Below are 14593 nucleotides of genomic sequence, written 5' to 3' on the forward strand. Positions count from 1 at the left end.
ATGTAGTGAGTGGTTAAGATCTGGAATGCACTGCCTGAAAGGGTGGTGGAGGCAGACTCAATTTTATCTTTCAAAAGGGAGTTGGATAAGTACCTGAAGGAAAACAATTTGCAGGGCTACAGGGAAAGGGCGGGGGAGTGGGACTAGCTGAGAGTCAGCATGGGCTCAATGGACCGAATGGCCGCCTTCCGTGCTGTAACCATTCTATGGGCTCAATTTTCCCCAGTATTTGCACCGTTTTTTTGGAGCAGGCTGCTTTTTCTGGCCTAACTTAAAAATCCCCAGTTTCCCCAATCAATGTGCACCAGCGTAACTCAGTTACGAATTTTTAAAGTCAGTTTTTTTTTCAGCCAAAGGGGGCGTAACCAGCCACCTACGCCACTTCTGGCCATTTAGGGAAATTTGGCCAGCTGAGAGCGACTCCTGTTCTGATCAGGCCAGCGTATGTGGCCTGTCCTGAAAAACCTTCTCTAGAGTTAAGGAAATCAGCGCAGCAGATGCCCCGACACACTGAAAGAATTGACAACACATAGCAGCAACTTACCTCCAACCCCGCCCGAAGGATGTCCGGTCCCATTCTCGGTCCCCGGTTCTCTCACACAGGAAGGCTGAGAGAGGGAGAGAGAGAGAATCGGGCATAACTCTTCAAGTACGGCCAAAAAATGCTTTGGGGAAAATTGAGCCCATTGATTCTATGAAGACTGAGATAGGTAGATTTTTGGACTCTAAGGGTATCAAGGGATATGGAGATTGGGCAGGAAAGAAGAGTTGAAGTCGAAGATCAGCCATGATCTTATTAAATGGCAGAGCAGGCTCAAAGGGCCATATGGCCTTCTCCTGCTCCTAATTCCAAAATCATAATTCCACTCCCAGTGAATGTAAGTTCAGAAAGAGGCTATTTGACCCAAAGTGCCTATGCCAATCTCAACCTCCACTGTAATCCCATTTTCCTCCTCTTTATCTATATCCTTTGATATATTTTATCTTTAATGGGCACTTGCCATAATGCATTCCATATTTTAATAACTCACTTTGCCTGAAAAAAATTAGCTAACCTCCCACTGTACCCTTTTAGTGCTGATCCTGTATTTTATGTCCCCTTGTTGCTGATTCACTGAACAGTGGACAAATATTTACTGTTAAACAATTTCACATTTTTGAACACTTCCTTGACCTTCTCTGCAAACCTTTGAACACCTCTATTAAATCCTCCCTTAGTCACTTTTGCTCTAATAAATACAGTTCTAGTTTTGAAAGTCTGTCACCATAATTATATTATCTCATCCCTGATATTTAGCATCTTTTCCATGGCGCCAATATCCTTTCTGTACGCTCAAAAATTCATACAGGACTGCAGCTGTGGCCTAACCAATGTCTTGTACAAATTATTATTCTTCTTCTGCTTTTGTATTTAATGTCCCTATGCATCAAGCCTAGGCCTGGTTTGCACCCAAAGAGATATGTAACCTGGGTGCATGCCAATTACATGGCTTAAAAAATTGCAGAATTTTTGGTGCAAGTGAGTTACGCACATAACTACAATATGCCTAAGTCTCCTCGATCTTTTAGTTCCACCAATCCCTTCGCCCAAGCGAACCTCCGCCCACAAAACAGGCCACGCCCCAACTCAAATGCAAGTATCCATAATTGCGCTGGTTCGGAGGGTCTCAACATTGCCAGCAGATTTTCAGTGGCAGCAGAAAAGAAAATCATTCTTGTGTATAATTGCAATTTTGAGTTTTTAAAAAAATGTATCCTTTCTGAAACATACTCTGTATTTGCTGTTTCTTGGCATTTTTATGGATAAGTCATGTTTAAAAATTGTAAAGCTTCCCCGATTGCAGGTTCCGAACCATACTGTGCCTGATGTGCATGAATGATGGTTAATTTAGTTAAAACTTAAGTTTTCAGACTTAAGAATAAATATATGGTGTGGGTTCGCCGTTTTCCTCGGGCTCCAATTGTTTAAACTGACTTACACCCATTTTAAGTTTAGCCGTTTGCTAATGAGACTGGGAAGATTCTTGAGTGTAACTTGAATGTCAAAATGGACGCAGCATAAGCTGCATTTTTGGGTCTAACATCTGGGTTGTGCCCAAGGAGGGAACTCCAGGCCCTGCAATCCATTTGCCCTGTTAAGGCGTTTTCCCCCTGAAGTCCTGGTTTTTAAGATATCTCTGTATCTCAATGTTCCTCCACTTTATTGACAATATTACCATAAAAGTTATATTTTCATTTTTATCCCATTTTCCTAAATATAGTGTTTCACAGTTATCTGTTAAATTGCACATACTATATATCTGCTCACTCCTCTAACCTGTGCGAGTCCTGCAATCTCCTGCATTTTTCCTCAGTTTGCCATATTCCCTAATTTGGCATCAAAGGGAAATTTTGATATAATTTCCTTTGTCCAAAATTATTTATGTATATGGGAAACAAGAGAGTTCCTGATGCAGATTCCTGAGGTGTACCACCAGTTATATCTTGCTGCAGTATATATAATCTACAGGATACACTGCAGCAAATCACCATTCACTTTGACAACACCTCCCTCTCCTCTGCAAATCTGTTCATGGATTTTAATAAAAATCAATGACAATACATAGCCATTCAACACATCGAATCTCCTCCATCTATGATCCTAATTCTCCCACAATAATATTAAGCTGCATTTATAACATACATATATTTTTGCTTCTACACTCCTACCTGGCAGATCATTCAAAATGTGATTTTACTATGACTGAGGCAATGGCTTAAATTTTTTGCTATTATGTATTGCAAATCAGCTATTTTTATGTTTAGTTCATAGAATATCTTGGAAAAAGTATTGGGGGGAAAATAAAGATCAGAGTCTTCCTTCGAATGAACACCTCTGACCCCCCCCCCAAAATCTACGAAAATACCTGGTGGTCCCAGAGGAACGTAGGATTCCGGTCGGAGGCCTTCATTCGCTGTGCAGCATATGGGAACGTGTATTCCAGATACGTATGCATATGCTGGAATCACGTGGGCCTGGACCACCAATGACTATCTAGTATTCTCATTGATAATAATGGGAGCTGTTTGTACGGGCTCTCTTTACTATCAATGAGAATACCCCCCTAAAACAAGAAACGCAACACAATAAATTTAAAAAAAACTCCTCACATATTTAAAATTGAAATTGAATGTAGTTAAATGTTTTAGAAAAAAATTTAATTTTTTGAATTTTTTTTAAATGTGTTTTTATAGGGTTGAAAATAAACTTACCTTAATGGACAGGGTTTTTAATATAAAAATGAGTGATTACATCTAATTTTTCTATGTTTTAAAACTCTTACGCTGGTAAAAGTAGGCTATACACCTGCTTTTACCGGGCGTAAGAGTTTGAAGGACATTCACTGGGCAAGAGTTGGGCAAATAGTCCAATCTCTGCCCTACGGATGTCCTTCCTGCAGGGCTGCGTTCAATCTGTCAAAAGAAATTTTGACAGATTGGAAAAGCTGGTTCTCAGCACATGCGCATCACGCGCTGAGAACCAGCATTTGCGAGGCCTCGCCGGGTGCGTGCGCCGCAATTTTTAAGCCCTTTATTTCAATGTCCCGTATGTTTTGCACTTTTGACTGGGAGAGGAGGGAAGGCACGTTATGGAAATCTTTTTAATGAACTGTTTACTGCTGTTTTGATTTATTATCTATCTTTGTTAATCTGCATATTCTTGTTTCTTCAGTTTTGGAGAATGGAGTTTCTGCAGGTTCCAGAAACCCCAGCTCCAGAGGAGAATATCAAACTTCCAGAAAACATGCATGAATCTTCTGCAGACGCACAGATAGGTGAGAGCACTGTGTGGTATAGAGCTATGGAGATGATTTGCTTCCTTGATATTTTACACAATGAGGAATGACATTGCTTGGAATCCTGGCTGCATTTCTCATAGGCTCAGTTTAGACTTTTTGAACTGAGACACAAGTTAAAGATTAGTTATTGAAGAATGATGCATGTATTATTCTTGATTTATTCAGGAAATCGGGATTTACCACTATCGACAGGAAGGAAACAGTCACCCTAATGCTGCCGTTTTGGTCAAGTGACCTTCCTCAAATTTTTCACTTGATTCTATTTCTCCTGTCATTAAGAGCCATCTTAACTGCTAATGTATGCACAGAAAAGTGCCCTGAGATTTAAAGAGGACGACCCCCACCCCCACTTTGTTTACAGTATGTTCTCTAGACAAGTCGAAATTGTTAGCTTTTTATTACCTCAGACAATATATTCAAATTTGCCACCACAAAAAGGAAACCGAGCAATTATTTGTTCAAAAGGGAAAAAACTCGAGCAACTGTTGACCAATATGCCTTGCATCTGTTGTAGGCAAATTACTAGAGACCATAATTGGAGATAAAATAAAATAGTTCTTGAAAGGGAATTGACTGATCAGAGATGGTGAACTTGGATTTGCGAAAGATAGGCAATGTTTGACTAATGAGAGAATTATTTTTAAAGAATGGATGATATAGGTGGGAGATATGGTAGATATCATTTGCGTGAACTTCGAGAAAGCTGCACAAGAAATTTGTTATGGAAATTGGGGCCTATGGTCTAAAAGTTGATAGATGGCTGAACGGCAGACAGCTGATGATTGTGGTAAAGGGTAGCTTCCAAAACTTGCAGGTGGCTGCAGAGGGTGCCCCATATATGTTGAAGTGTCTTAAGTTCACATGTATATTATCTGTTTTAAAAAAAAAAGAGAGCCAGGCAGGGTACTATGAAGCTGGTGTTTTGGCAGCAGAACAAGAGCAATTGAAATGACTCCTAGGGCGAGGAAGCCAAGAAGACATCTCAGGAATGGAGTGAGGATATGGGCAGCCAGAAGAGCCTTTTCAAGAAAGGAGCGACAGCAAGGGCAGGTATCCAAGGTGAAACCAGTTGGTTCTTAAGTCCAGTCCGGGCAATCCTCAGTTTCTTTCTCCCCACTGACAAACGAACTCTAATGAAACAGCGATATCAATGACAATAGATAACAGGAGAGACCAATGTTACTCAAGGAACAAATTTGAACAGTTGTAAGTTCTTGACATGAGAGAAAAAAACTCGAGTTGATCTCCGAATCCTAGAAATTTATGACACAGAAGGAGATGATTCAACCCATCGTCTGTGTTGGCCGAAAAAGAACTATCCAGCCTAATCCAACCTTCCAGCTCTTGGTCCATAGCCTTTCAGGTCACAAGTGCTTATCCAAGTACTTTTTAAATGCGATGAGGGTTTCTGCCTCTACCATCCTTTCAGGCAGTGCGTTCCAGATCCCCACCACCCTCTGGGTGAAAAAAATTCTTCTCAACTCCCCTCTAATACTTCTACCAATTACTTTAAATCTATGCCCCCTGGTTATTGATCTCTCTCTTAAGGGAAATTGGTTCTTCCTATCCACTCTATCTAGGCCACTTATAATTTTATACACCTCAATCAAGTCTCCCCTCAGCCTCCAAAGATAACAACCCCAGCCTATCCAATCTTAACTCATAGCTAAAATTTTCCAGTCGTGGTAACATCCTCATAAATCTCCTCTATAACCTTTCAAGTGCAATTACATCTTTCCTGTAAGTGTTTTATATAGTTCTAGCATAACCTCTGCTCTTGTATTCTGTGCCTCGACTAATAAAGGAAAGTATCCCATATGCCACCTTAACCACCTTATCTACCTGTCCTGCTGCCTTCAGGGATCTGTGGATATGCACTCCAAGGTCCCTCTGTTCCTCTACACATCCTACCATTTATTGTGTATTCCATGCCCAAATGTATTACCTCACACTTCTCCAGATTTAATTCCATTTGCCACCTGACTAGTCCATTGTTATCTTCCTGCAGTCTACAGCTATCTTCCGCATTATCAACCACACAGCCATTTTTGTATTGTCTGCAAACTTCTTAATCGTGACCCCAAATTGAAGTCTAAATCATTGATGTATACCACGAAAAGCAAGAGACCTAATACTGAGCCCTGCGGGACCCCACTGGAAACAGCCTTCCAGTCATAAAAACACCCATCGACAATTACCCTTTGCTTCCTGCCACTTAGCCAATTTTGGATCTGATTTGCCACTTTCCTTTGGATCCCATGTGCTTTTACTTTTCTGACCAACCTGCCATGCGGTACCTGATCAAAGATTTTGCTAAAGTCCATGTAGACCACATCAAATGCGCTACCCTCTTCGTTACATCCACAAAAAACTTCAATCAAGTTAGTCAGTCATGACCTTTGCTCAACAAATCCATGCTTACTGCCCTTGATTAATCTGCACCTTTCTAAATGACTATTGATACTATCTCTCAGAAATTTTTCCAATAATTTGCCCACCACCGAGGTTAGGCTGACTGGCCTGTAATTACTCGGTCTATCCCTTTCTCCCTTTTTAAACAACGGTACAATGTTAGCAGTCATCCAGTCCTCCGGCACCACACCTATAGCCAGAGAGGATTAGAAAATGATGGTCGGAGCCTCTGCTATTTCCTTCCTTGCTTCTCTTAACAACCTGGGATACATTTCATTTGGGCTTTGTGATTTATCTACTTTTAAAGATGCTAAACCTCTTAATACTGCCTCGCTCACTATGTTGATCCCATCTAATATTTCACACTCTTCTTGCTTAACTACAATGTTTGCATTGTCCCTCTCTTTTGTGAAAACAGACGCAAAGTATTCATTAAAAACCATACCCACCTCTTCCACCTCCACACTATTAGAGACCTTTTTGGGCTTAAATAGGCTCCACTCTTTCTTTAGTTATCATCTTTGTCTTTATGTATTTATAAAACATCTTTGGGTTCGTCTTGGTTTTACTTGCCAATATCTTTTCATGCCTTCTCTTTGTTTTCCTAATTTCCTTTTTAATTTCACCCCTGCACTTTCTATCCACCTCTTGGCTTTCTATTGAGCTCTCAGTATATGACAAAATCTTCTCTTTTTTTCCTTCTCCGTATGCTCCTTGACATCCAGGGGGCTCTAGATTTAGGAGTCACCTAAATTCCAGGAATATATTTGCTCTGAACCCTCACTATCTCCTACTTGAATGCCTCCCACTGCTCCGACACTAATTTATCTTCAAGTAGCTGTTTCCAGTCCAATTTTGCTATATCACATCTCAGCTTCATAAAATGGCCTTTCCCCAGTTGAGAACTTTTACACCTGGTCCTTATCCATAACTATGCTAAATCTAACTGAATTAAATACTGTAGAATCTTTAGAGGAATATAGAAAGTTAAGAGGCAAAATTAAAAAGGATATTAGGAATGGTAAGAGAGAGCCAGTAAAATTAAAGAAAACCCTAAGATGTTCTATAAATATATTAAGAATAAGAGGGTAACTAAAGAAAGTATAGGGCCTATTAGAGACCATAAGGGTAATCTTTGTGTGGAGGTGGAAGATATTGCATCTGTTTTCGCAAAGAAAAGGGGCAATGCAGATACTGCTATCAAGGAGGAGTGTGATATTCTGGATGAAATAAATATAGTGAGAGAGAAAGTATTAAGGGGTTTAGCAGCTTTGAAAGTAGATAAGTCCCCAGGCCCAGATGAAATGCATCCCAGGCGGTTGAGCGAAGTAAAAGAGGAAATAGCAGAGGCCTTGACCATCATTTTCCAGTCCTCTTTGGATCTGGGCATGGTGCCGGAGGATTGGAGGACTGCTAATGTAGTACCCTTGTTTAAGAAGGAGAAAGGAATAGGCCGAGAAATTACAGGCCTGTCAGCCTAACCTCAATGGTGGGAAAATTATTGGAAAAACAGGATAAATCTGCATTTGGAAAGGCGAGGATTAATTAGGGACATCAGCACGGATTTGTTAAGGGAAGATCGTGTTTGACTAACCTGATTGAATTTTTTGAGGAGGTAACTAAGAGGGTCGATGAGGGTAGTGTGTACGATGTAGTATATATGAACTTTAGCAAGGCTTTTGGTAAGGTCCCACATGGTAGACTGGTCATGAAGGTTAAAGCCCATGGGATACAGGGCAAAGTGGCAAGTTGGACCCAAAATTGGCTTGGAGGAAGGAAGCAAAGGGTAATGATGGGATGTTTTTGTGACTAGAAGGATGTTTCCAGTGGGGTTCTGCAAGGCTCAGTACTGGGTCCCTTGCTTTTTATGGGATATATCAATGATTTAGATTTGAATATAGGGAGTATGATTAAGAAGTTTGCAAATGATACTATAATTGGCTGTGTGGTTGATAATGAAGAGGAAAGTCATGGGCTGCAGGAGGATATCAATCTACTAGTCAGGTGGGCAGAGCAGTGGCAAATAGAATTTAATTCAGAGAATTGTGAGGTGATGCACTTTGGGAGGGCTAATAAGGAAAGGGTATACACATTAAGCGGTAGGTCACTTAATAGTGTAAATGAACAAAGGGACCTTGGAGTGCTTGTCCACAGATCCCTGAAAGTAGCAGGCCAGGTGGATAAGGTGGTTAAGAAAGCATACGGAATGCTTGCCTTTATTGGCTGAGGCATAGAATATAAGAGCAGGGAGGTTATGCTTAAATTGTATAATACTTTGGTTAGGCCACAGCTGGAGTATTGAGTGCAGTTCTGGTTGCCGTATTATAGGAAGGACGTGATTGCACTAGAGAGGGTGCAGAGGAGATTTACTAGGATGCTGCTTGGAATGGAGAATCTTAGTTATGAGGACAGATTGGATAGGCTGGGTTTTGATCTCATTGGAACAGAGGAGGTTGAGAGGAGACCTCATTGAGGTGTACAAAATATAGTAGATAGTAATGGCCTATTTCCATTGGTGGAGGGGTCTATAACGAGGCGACATAGTTTTAAGGTGGTCGGTGGAAGGTTTAGAGGGGATTTGAGGGGGGGGCTTCTTTACGCGGAGGGTTGTGGGGATCTGAAACTCGTTGCCTGGAAGAGTGGTGAATGCAGAAACCCTCACCACTTTTAAGAGATGGTTGGCTGGGCACTTAAAGTGCAGTAATCTGCAAGGTTACGGACCTAGAGCTGGTAATTGGGATTAGACTGGATGACCTTTCGTTGGATGACGCAAATATAATAGTAAGTACTGCAGGGAATAGAATACGGCCAGCGTGATCTCCTGGGCTAGTTTTGATTGCCTGGATAGGTCGGAGAGGAATTTTCCCAGATTTCTTTCTCCCTAAATTGACCTGGGTTTTTATCTGTTTTTTTGCCTCTCCCAGGAGATCGCATGGCTCTGGTTGGGGTGGAGTGTAAAATGTTTCAGTATAAGGGGTGTCGCAGTTGTGTGAGGTGGACTGGTTGGGCTGGGTGCTCTTTGCCTTTCCGTCATTGTCCATAGGTTTATATGTAACCTTTAGGGCTGCTGACCAAGGTCAGTGTGGCTCTTTGTTGGCCGGCGTGGACACGGCCGCCTTCTGCGCTGTAAATTTCTATGTTTCTATTATGATCCCTAGCACCATAAAGCTCTCCCACTGATCCTCCTTCACCTGCCCAGCTTCATTCGTTAAAACTAAGTCCAGAACTGCTGCCCTCTTGGGTTTGCTACGTAGTGGCTAAAAATGTTCTTCGGAATGTATTTTATGAATTCTGCACCCTCTGTATCTTTTACACTAGTTCTATTCCAGTTAATATTAGGATAGTTGAAATCCCCTACTATTACTGCTCTATTGTTTTTGAACTTCTCAGAAATTTGCCTACATATTTTGCTCTTCTATTTCCTCCTGACTGTTTGGGGAGAAAAATACACTCCCAACAGTGTAATTGACCCGTTTTTGTTCTTCAGTTCAACCCATATGGTCTCATTTGATGATCCTTCTAGCATTCTGTTTTCGCTGCCTCAGAGAGCTGTGGAAGCTGGGATATTAAATAAATTTAAGACAGAAATAGACAGTTTCTTAAACGATAAGGGGTTATGGGGAGCAGGCGGGGAAGTGGAGCTGAGTCCATGATCAGATCAGCCATGATCTTATTGAATGGCGGAGCAGACTCGAAGGGCCGCATGGCCTACTCCTGTTCCTATTTCTTATGTTCTTATATCATTCCTCCTCACAACTGTAAAGGTTTTTTTTGAACAATATTGTGACCCCCCCCCCCCCTCCTTTGTTCTGTATCCCTCTTGTCTGAAAATCCTGTAACCAGGAATGTTGAGCTGCCATTCCTGCCCTTCCTGAAGCCGTGTTTCAGTAATAGCTATGATATATTTCTACTTGTCTAGCATTGAAGTACTGGCAAACTCCTTTGTTGTCTGTTTTCTAGCCTTTGTTTCCTCTGCCTTCCAAACTCACTTACTAAGTTTTCTGCCTTTCATTTCCAGCTTTGCTTCTTTCCATTCTAAAACTACACTCAGGTTCCCACCTGCCAAGCTAGTTTAAACCCTCCTCACCAGCACTATCAAATCTCGCCACCCCCTCTCCCCCCGAGGATATTGGTCTCGGCCCTGTTGAAGTGTAACCCATCTGGCTTGTACAGGTCCCACCTCCCCTAGAACCAATCCCAATGTCTCAGGAATTGAAAGCCCTTCCTCTTGCACCAGCTCTCCAGTCACGCATTTATCTGCTCTATCCTCCTATTTCTGTACGCACTGGCACAATGCACTGGGAGTAATCCGGAGATTACTACCTTTTGAGGTCCTGCTTTTTAATCTCTCCTAGCTCCCTAAAATCTGCCTGCAGGACCTCATCCCTCTTTCTACCAATGTCATTGGTACTGACATGGACCACTGCTGCTGGCTGTTCACCCTTCCCCCCCCCCGCCCCCGGCAAACAATATCTTGAAACCACTCAGTGACATCCTTGATCCTGGAAAACGGGAGGCAACATACTATCCTGGAATCACCTCTGTGGCCGCAGAAATGCCTAGGTGTCAGCTGTGGCTCAGTGGGTAGCACTCTTGCCTCTGAGTCAGAAGGTGGTGGGTTCAAGTCCCACTGAGAGAATAATTACAATCCTAGCCTCTTTGGGGCTATCTGAGATAATCGTATTTCTCAGGTGTTCATTCTCAACTTAAGATTGAGATAGCTGAATCCTGAAGACGCTAACTGGGTTTAAAGGTCCGGTCTATCTCTCCCTAAAGGAAAGGAACAACCCACGAATGTTACTATCCTCCGGATAGCACTTTTTAGCAAGTTTTAGCTAGATTGTAATGTCCTGGATATTGTAAGAGATGTAACTCTTCACCAAAAGAGTGTACGGAAATGGGGCTAGCGAGTTATTGATACAGAAGACTGAGAGACAATTCTAAAATATATAGAGGTTTATTTAAAGAACTGATCTGCAATTTACAGTTGGTGAGTCAGTCAATTGCAATGTTAACAATTCTTAAAATAAGGTAAAAAATACATTCTTATTTCTAATAGAGAATCTTACTTTTAAATCTAAACTTTATTACAGTATTACAGTTCTTAAATTGTTTAAGCAGGATATCCATCAATTATCAAGGTAGCAGTTACCTTCAATCCCCGAGAAATGGAAGAGTAGAAGACCACAGAGCAGGCATGGTGCCTTTTGCCTTGCTCTGTAGTCGAGAAAGGTCTATGCCCGTTTTTTGCGAGTCTAACTTTCTCATTTGAGCCTTCAACATTTTTACCCTTTTCGGTTATTTTTCTCAAGGTCTCTTGTTGATCAAGTTAATTATCGCTAGTTATTTTTAGTTGACCCTTGCATTCTTAGCTGCTGTATCAATACATGGCTATTGTGAGTCTACCATTTATGTTCAAAGGGCAGATGTAATTTGTTTGTGTGATGGGCATCTGAGTGTTTGTTACATGATGTCATTTTTAAGAAGTTATACAATAACTTCTCCATAGTCCCAAAAATTTGGTCTTGTTTCTACGACATTTGTACTTAACATTTAGCTAATTCAACTCAACCAATGAGTGTGTCTACATGTGTCCATTGTTCAGTTTACCGTCTGAGGTCCAGAGGGCGGATGCCATTTGCTTGCAATGGACAATCCAGATTAGGCCATTCAGGCTGACTGCTTATTTCAACAATTGTCTTGTTTTAACAAGTTAATAAAGTTACTTATCCAGGGTCAGCCCTTGAAGGCTAGAATTCTTTCATAGCTAGGATTTCCAAAACCAGCTTGACTTACTTTTTAAAGAAGTTATAAGATTTTTTTTAAATTTCAAAATATACTTTATTCATATAAAAATTTGCACAATACATTGGAAAGCAGTTCAGTACATTTGGATGCAGTCAGCAATTCCATACAATACATTTGGATGCTGACGGCAGTTCCGTTCAATACATTTGCTTGCTTTACATTGCAAGGTATAGTTCAATACAATCCAGGATACATTGTAATACAGTCATCAAATTACGTTGCATGTGGCACTATACGGTACACAGAATGGGTGAGGGTACAGTTACATTTCTTTGCAATTTACTTTACTAAACAGAACTTGCATGGCACTACATAGGTGTTTTCAGATCATGGTGCTCAATGTATACAAAAAGTTTACAAGTACAGCCCGAGGGAAGTTTTGTACTGATTCCAACCTCTGGGTTTACCGTGGCGGAAGGGCTTTAAACTGTGGCTCTACCCCACCGTGCCTTTGCGGCGACTGCACCAATTTTTAGTGCATCCCTCAGCATGTACTCCTGGATCTTGGATTGCGCCAGTCTGCAACACGTAGATGTGGACATCTCCTTGCTCTGGAAGACCAGTAAGTTTTGGCAAGGCCAAAGTGCATCTTTCACCAAGTTGATGGCCCTCCAGCAGCAGATGGTGTCTGTCTCGGCGTGTGTCCCTGGGAGCAGCCCGTAGAGCACAGAGTCCTGTGTTACGGAGCTGCTTGAGATGAACCCCGACAGCAACCACTGCATTTCTTTCCAGACCTGCCTTGCAAAGGCGCAGTCCCAAAGGAGATGGATGACAGTCTCGTCCGCACCACAGCCAACTCGGGGGCAGAGTGCCGTGTCTCTGAAACCCCGGCTGTGCATGAAGGATCTGACAGGTAGGGCCCTCCTCACCGCCGACCAAGCTACGTCTTGGTGCTTGTGTGAAAGCTCTGGCGATGAGACGTTCTGCCAAACGAGTTTGACAGTCTGCTCGGGGAACCACCCGACAGGGTCCACCCTCCTTCTTTCGTAGGGCGTCCAGGACCTTACGTGCCGACCACTGCTTTATGGCTTTGTGGTCAAAGGGGATTTTTTTTGAAAAACTTTTCCACAAAGGACAGGTGGACAGGCATGGTCCAACTGGTGGGAGCATTTCGCGGCAGCATGGCCAGACCCATCCTTCGCAACACCGGGGACAGGTAGAACCTCAGCACGTAGTGACACTTGGTGTTTGCGTACCGGGGGATCTGTGCCCAACTTGATGCAGCCGCACACAAAGATGGCCATCAGGATGAGGACCACGTTTGGAACATCCTTTCCTCCACTGTCCAGAGATTTGTACATTGTGTCTCTGCGGACACTGTCCATTTTGGACCTCCAGACAAAGTGGAAGACGGCCCGGGTGACTGCCGCGGCACAGTGAGATGGGCCAGACGTGCGCCACATACAACAACACCGAGAGCACCTCACACCTGATGACCAGGTTCTTTCTTGCACTGAAGTTATAAGATAGAATTCCTTCACACCACTCCAGGGACTTGAGCACAAAAAAAATCTAGGTTGACATTCCAGTGCAGTGCTGAGGGAGCGCTGCCATCCTTCAGATGAAATGTTAAACTGAGGTTCCGTCTGCTCTCTCAAGCGGACGTAAAAGATCCCATGGCACTATTTCGAAGAAGAGCAGGGGAGATATCCCCGGTGTCCTGTCCAATATTTATCCCTCAATCAACATATAAAAAAAATAATTATCTGGTCATTATCACATTGTGGGAGCTTGCTTGTGCGCAAATTGGCTGCCGCGTTTCCTACATTACAACAGTGACTACACTCCAAAAGTGCTTCATTAGCTGTAAAGTGCTTAAAGAAGCCAGGTGGTCGTGAAATGCGTTTTCCTTCCTTTCCTTCCTTCCTTCCTTTTCTTCCTTCCTTCTTTCTTTCCCTCCCCGCAATCTGTCCTGGGCCTTCTCTCCCATTCTATTTATGCTCCTGCCGCCTCTGCTCAGGTCCGCGCTCTCGGGTGTAAAGTTTTTTTTTTAAAGCTTGAACAATAGGTTATGCTATTGATGTTTAAATAGGCAGTGACTTGTTAATCTTTAAAACTTGAATTTAAACTAGTACATACTTAAAGCAGGGTGTGTCAACACCCATTTATCAAGCATTTATCCAAAAGCACCATAATAGACTGATCCAAGTGCTGTCACTGAGACTTATCAACACCTCTAATCATTTTGAGTGAAAAACTTCATTAATTTTAATGGATATACAGTTGTGAGCAGCTGAAGCACCAAATTTGCGATAAGCACTTCCGCCTCGCCAAGCTCTTGCAGCCGAGAAAATCTGCACTATTTTGTCTGAGTTAGGCAATGTGCTGCTGATGTGAGAATCTATTTAATTTGTTGATTGCAGTGTGCCTTAAACCTTTATATATTTAACCACAACGGGCTCAAACATCCTCAGCTGGTCTGGCATACTTCCACCATATCTGCTGGAAATAAGGTATGACACTTTTCTGGATAGACTGATGGAGGCAGAGACAAAACTCCCTGCAACTGGAGTTCCCACAACCTCGACCCTCAA

At 42.3% G+C, this 14593-nt stretch overlaps 1 protein-coding gene across 1 annotated transcript in view; it reads left to right on the top strand.

Moving 5' to 3' along the window:
- Positions 1–14593, top strand: part of wdfy3 (WD repeat and FYVE domain containing 3) — a 690816-nt gene that overhangs the window by 649049 nt on the left and 27174 nt on the right. Inside the window, exon 62 of the mRNA XM_070871062.1 lies at positions 3713–3815. Coding sequence (XP_070727163.1) covers positions 3713–3815 — 103 coding nt within the window. The remainder of the gene's footprint in view (positions 1–3712; positions 3816–14593) is intronic.

The sequence above is a fragment of the Pristiophorus japonicus genome, chromosome 2, assembly GCF_044704955.1.
Source record: "Pristiophorus japonicus isolate sPriJap1 chromosome 2, sPriJap1.hap1, whole genome shotgun sequence".
Classification (NCBI taxonomy): domain Eukaryota; kingdom Metazoa; phylum Chordata; class Chondrichthyes; family Pristiophoridae; genus Pristiophorus; species Pristiophorus japonicus.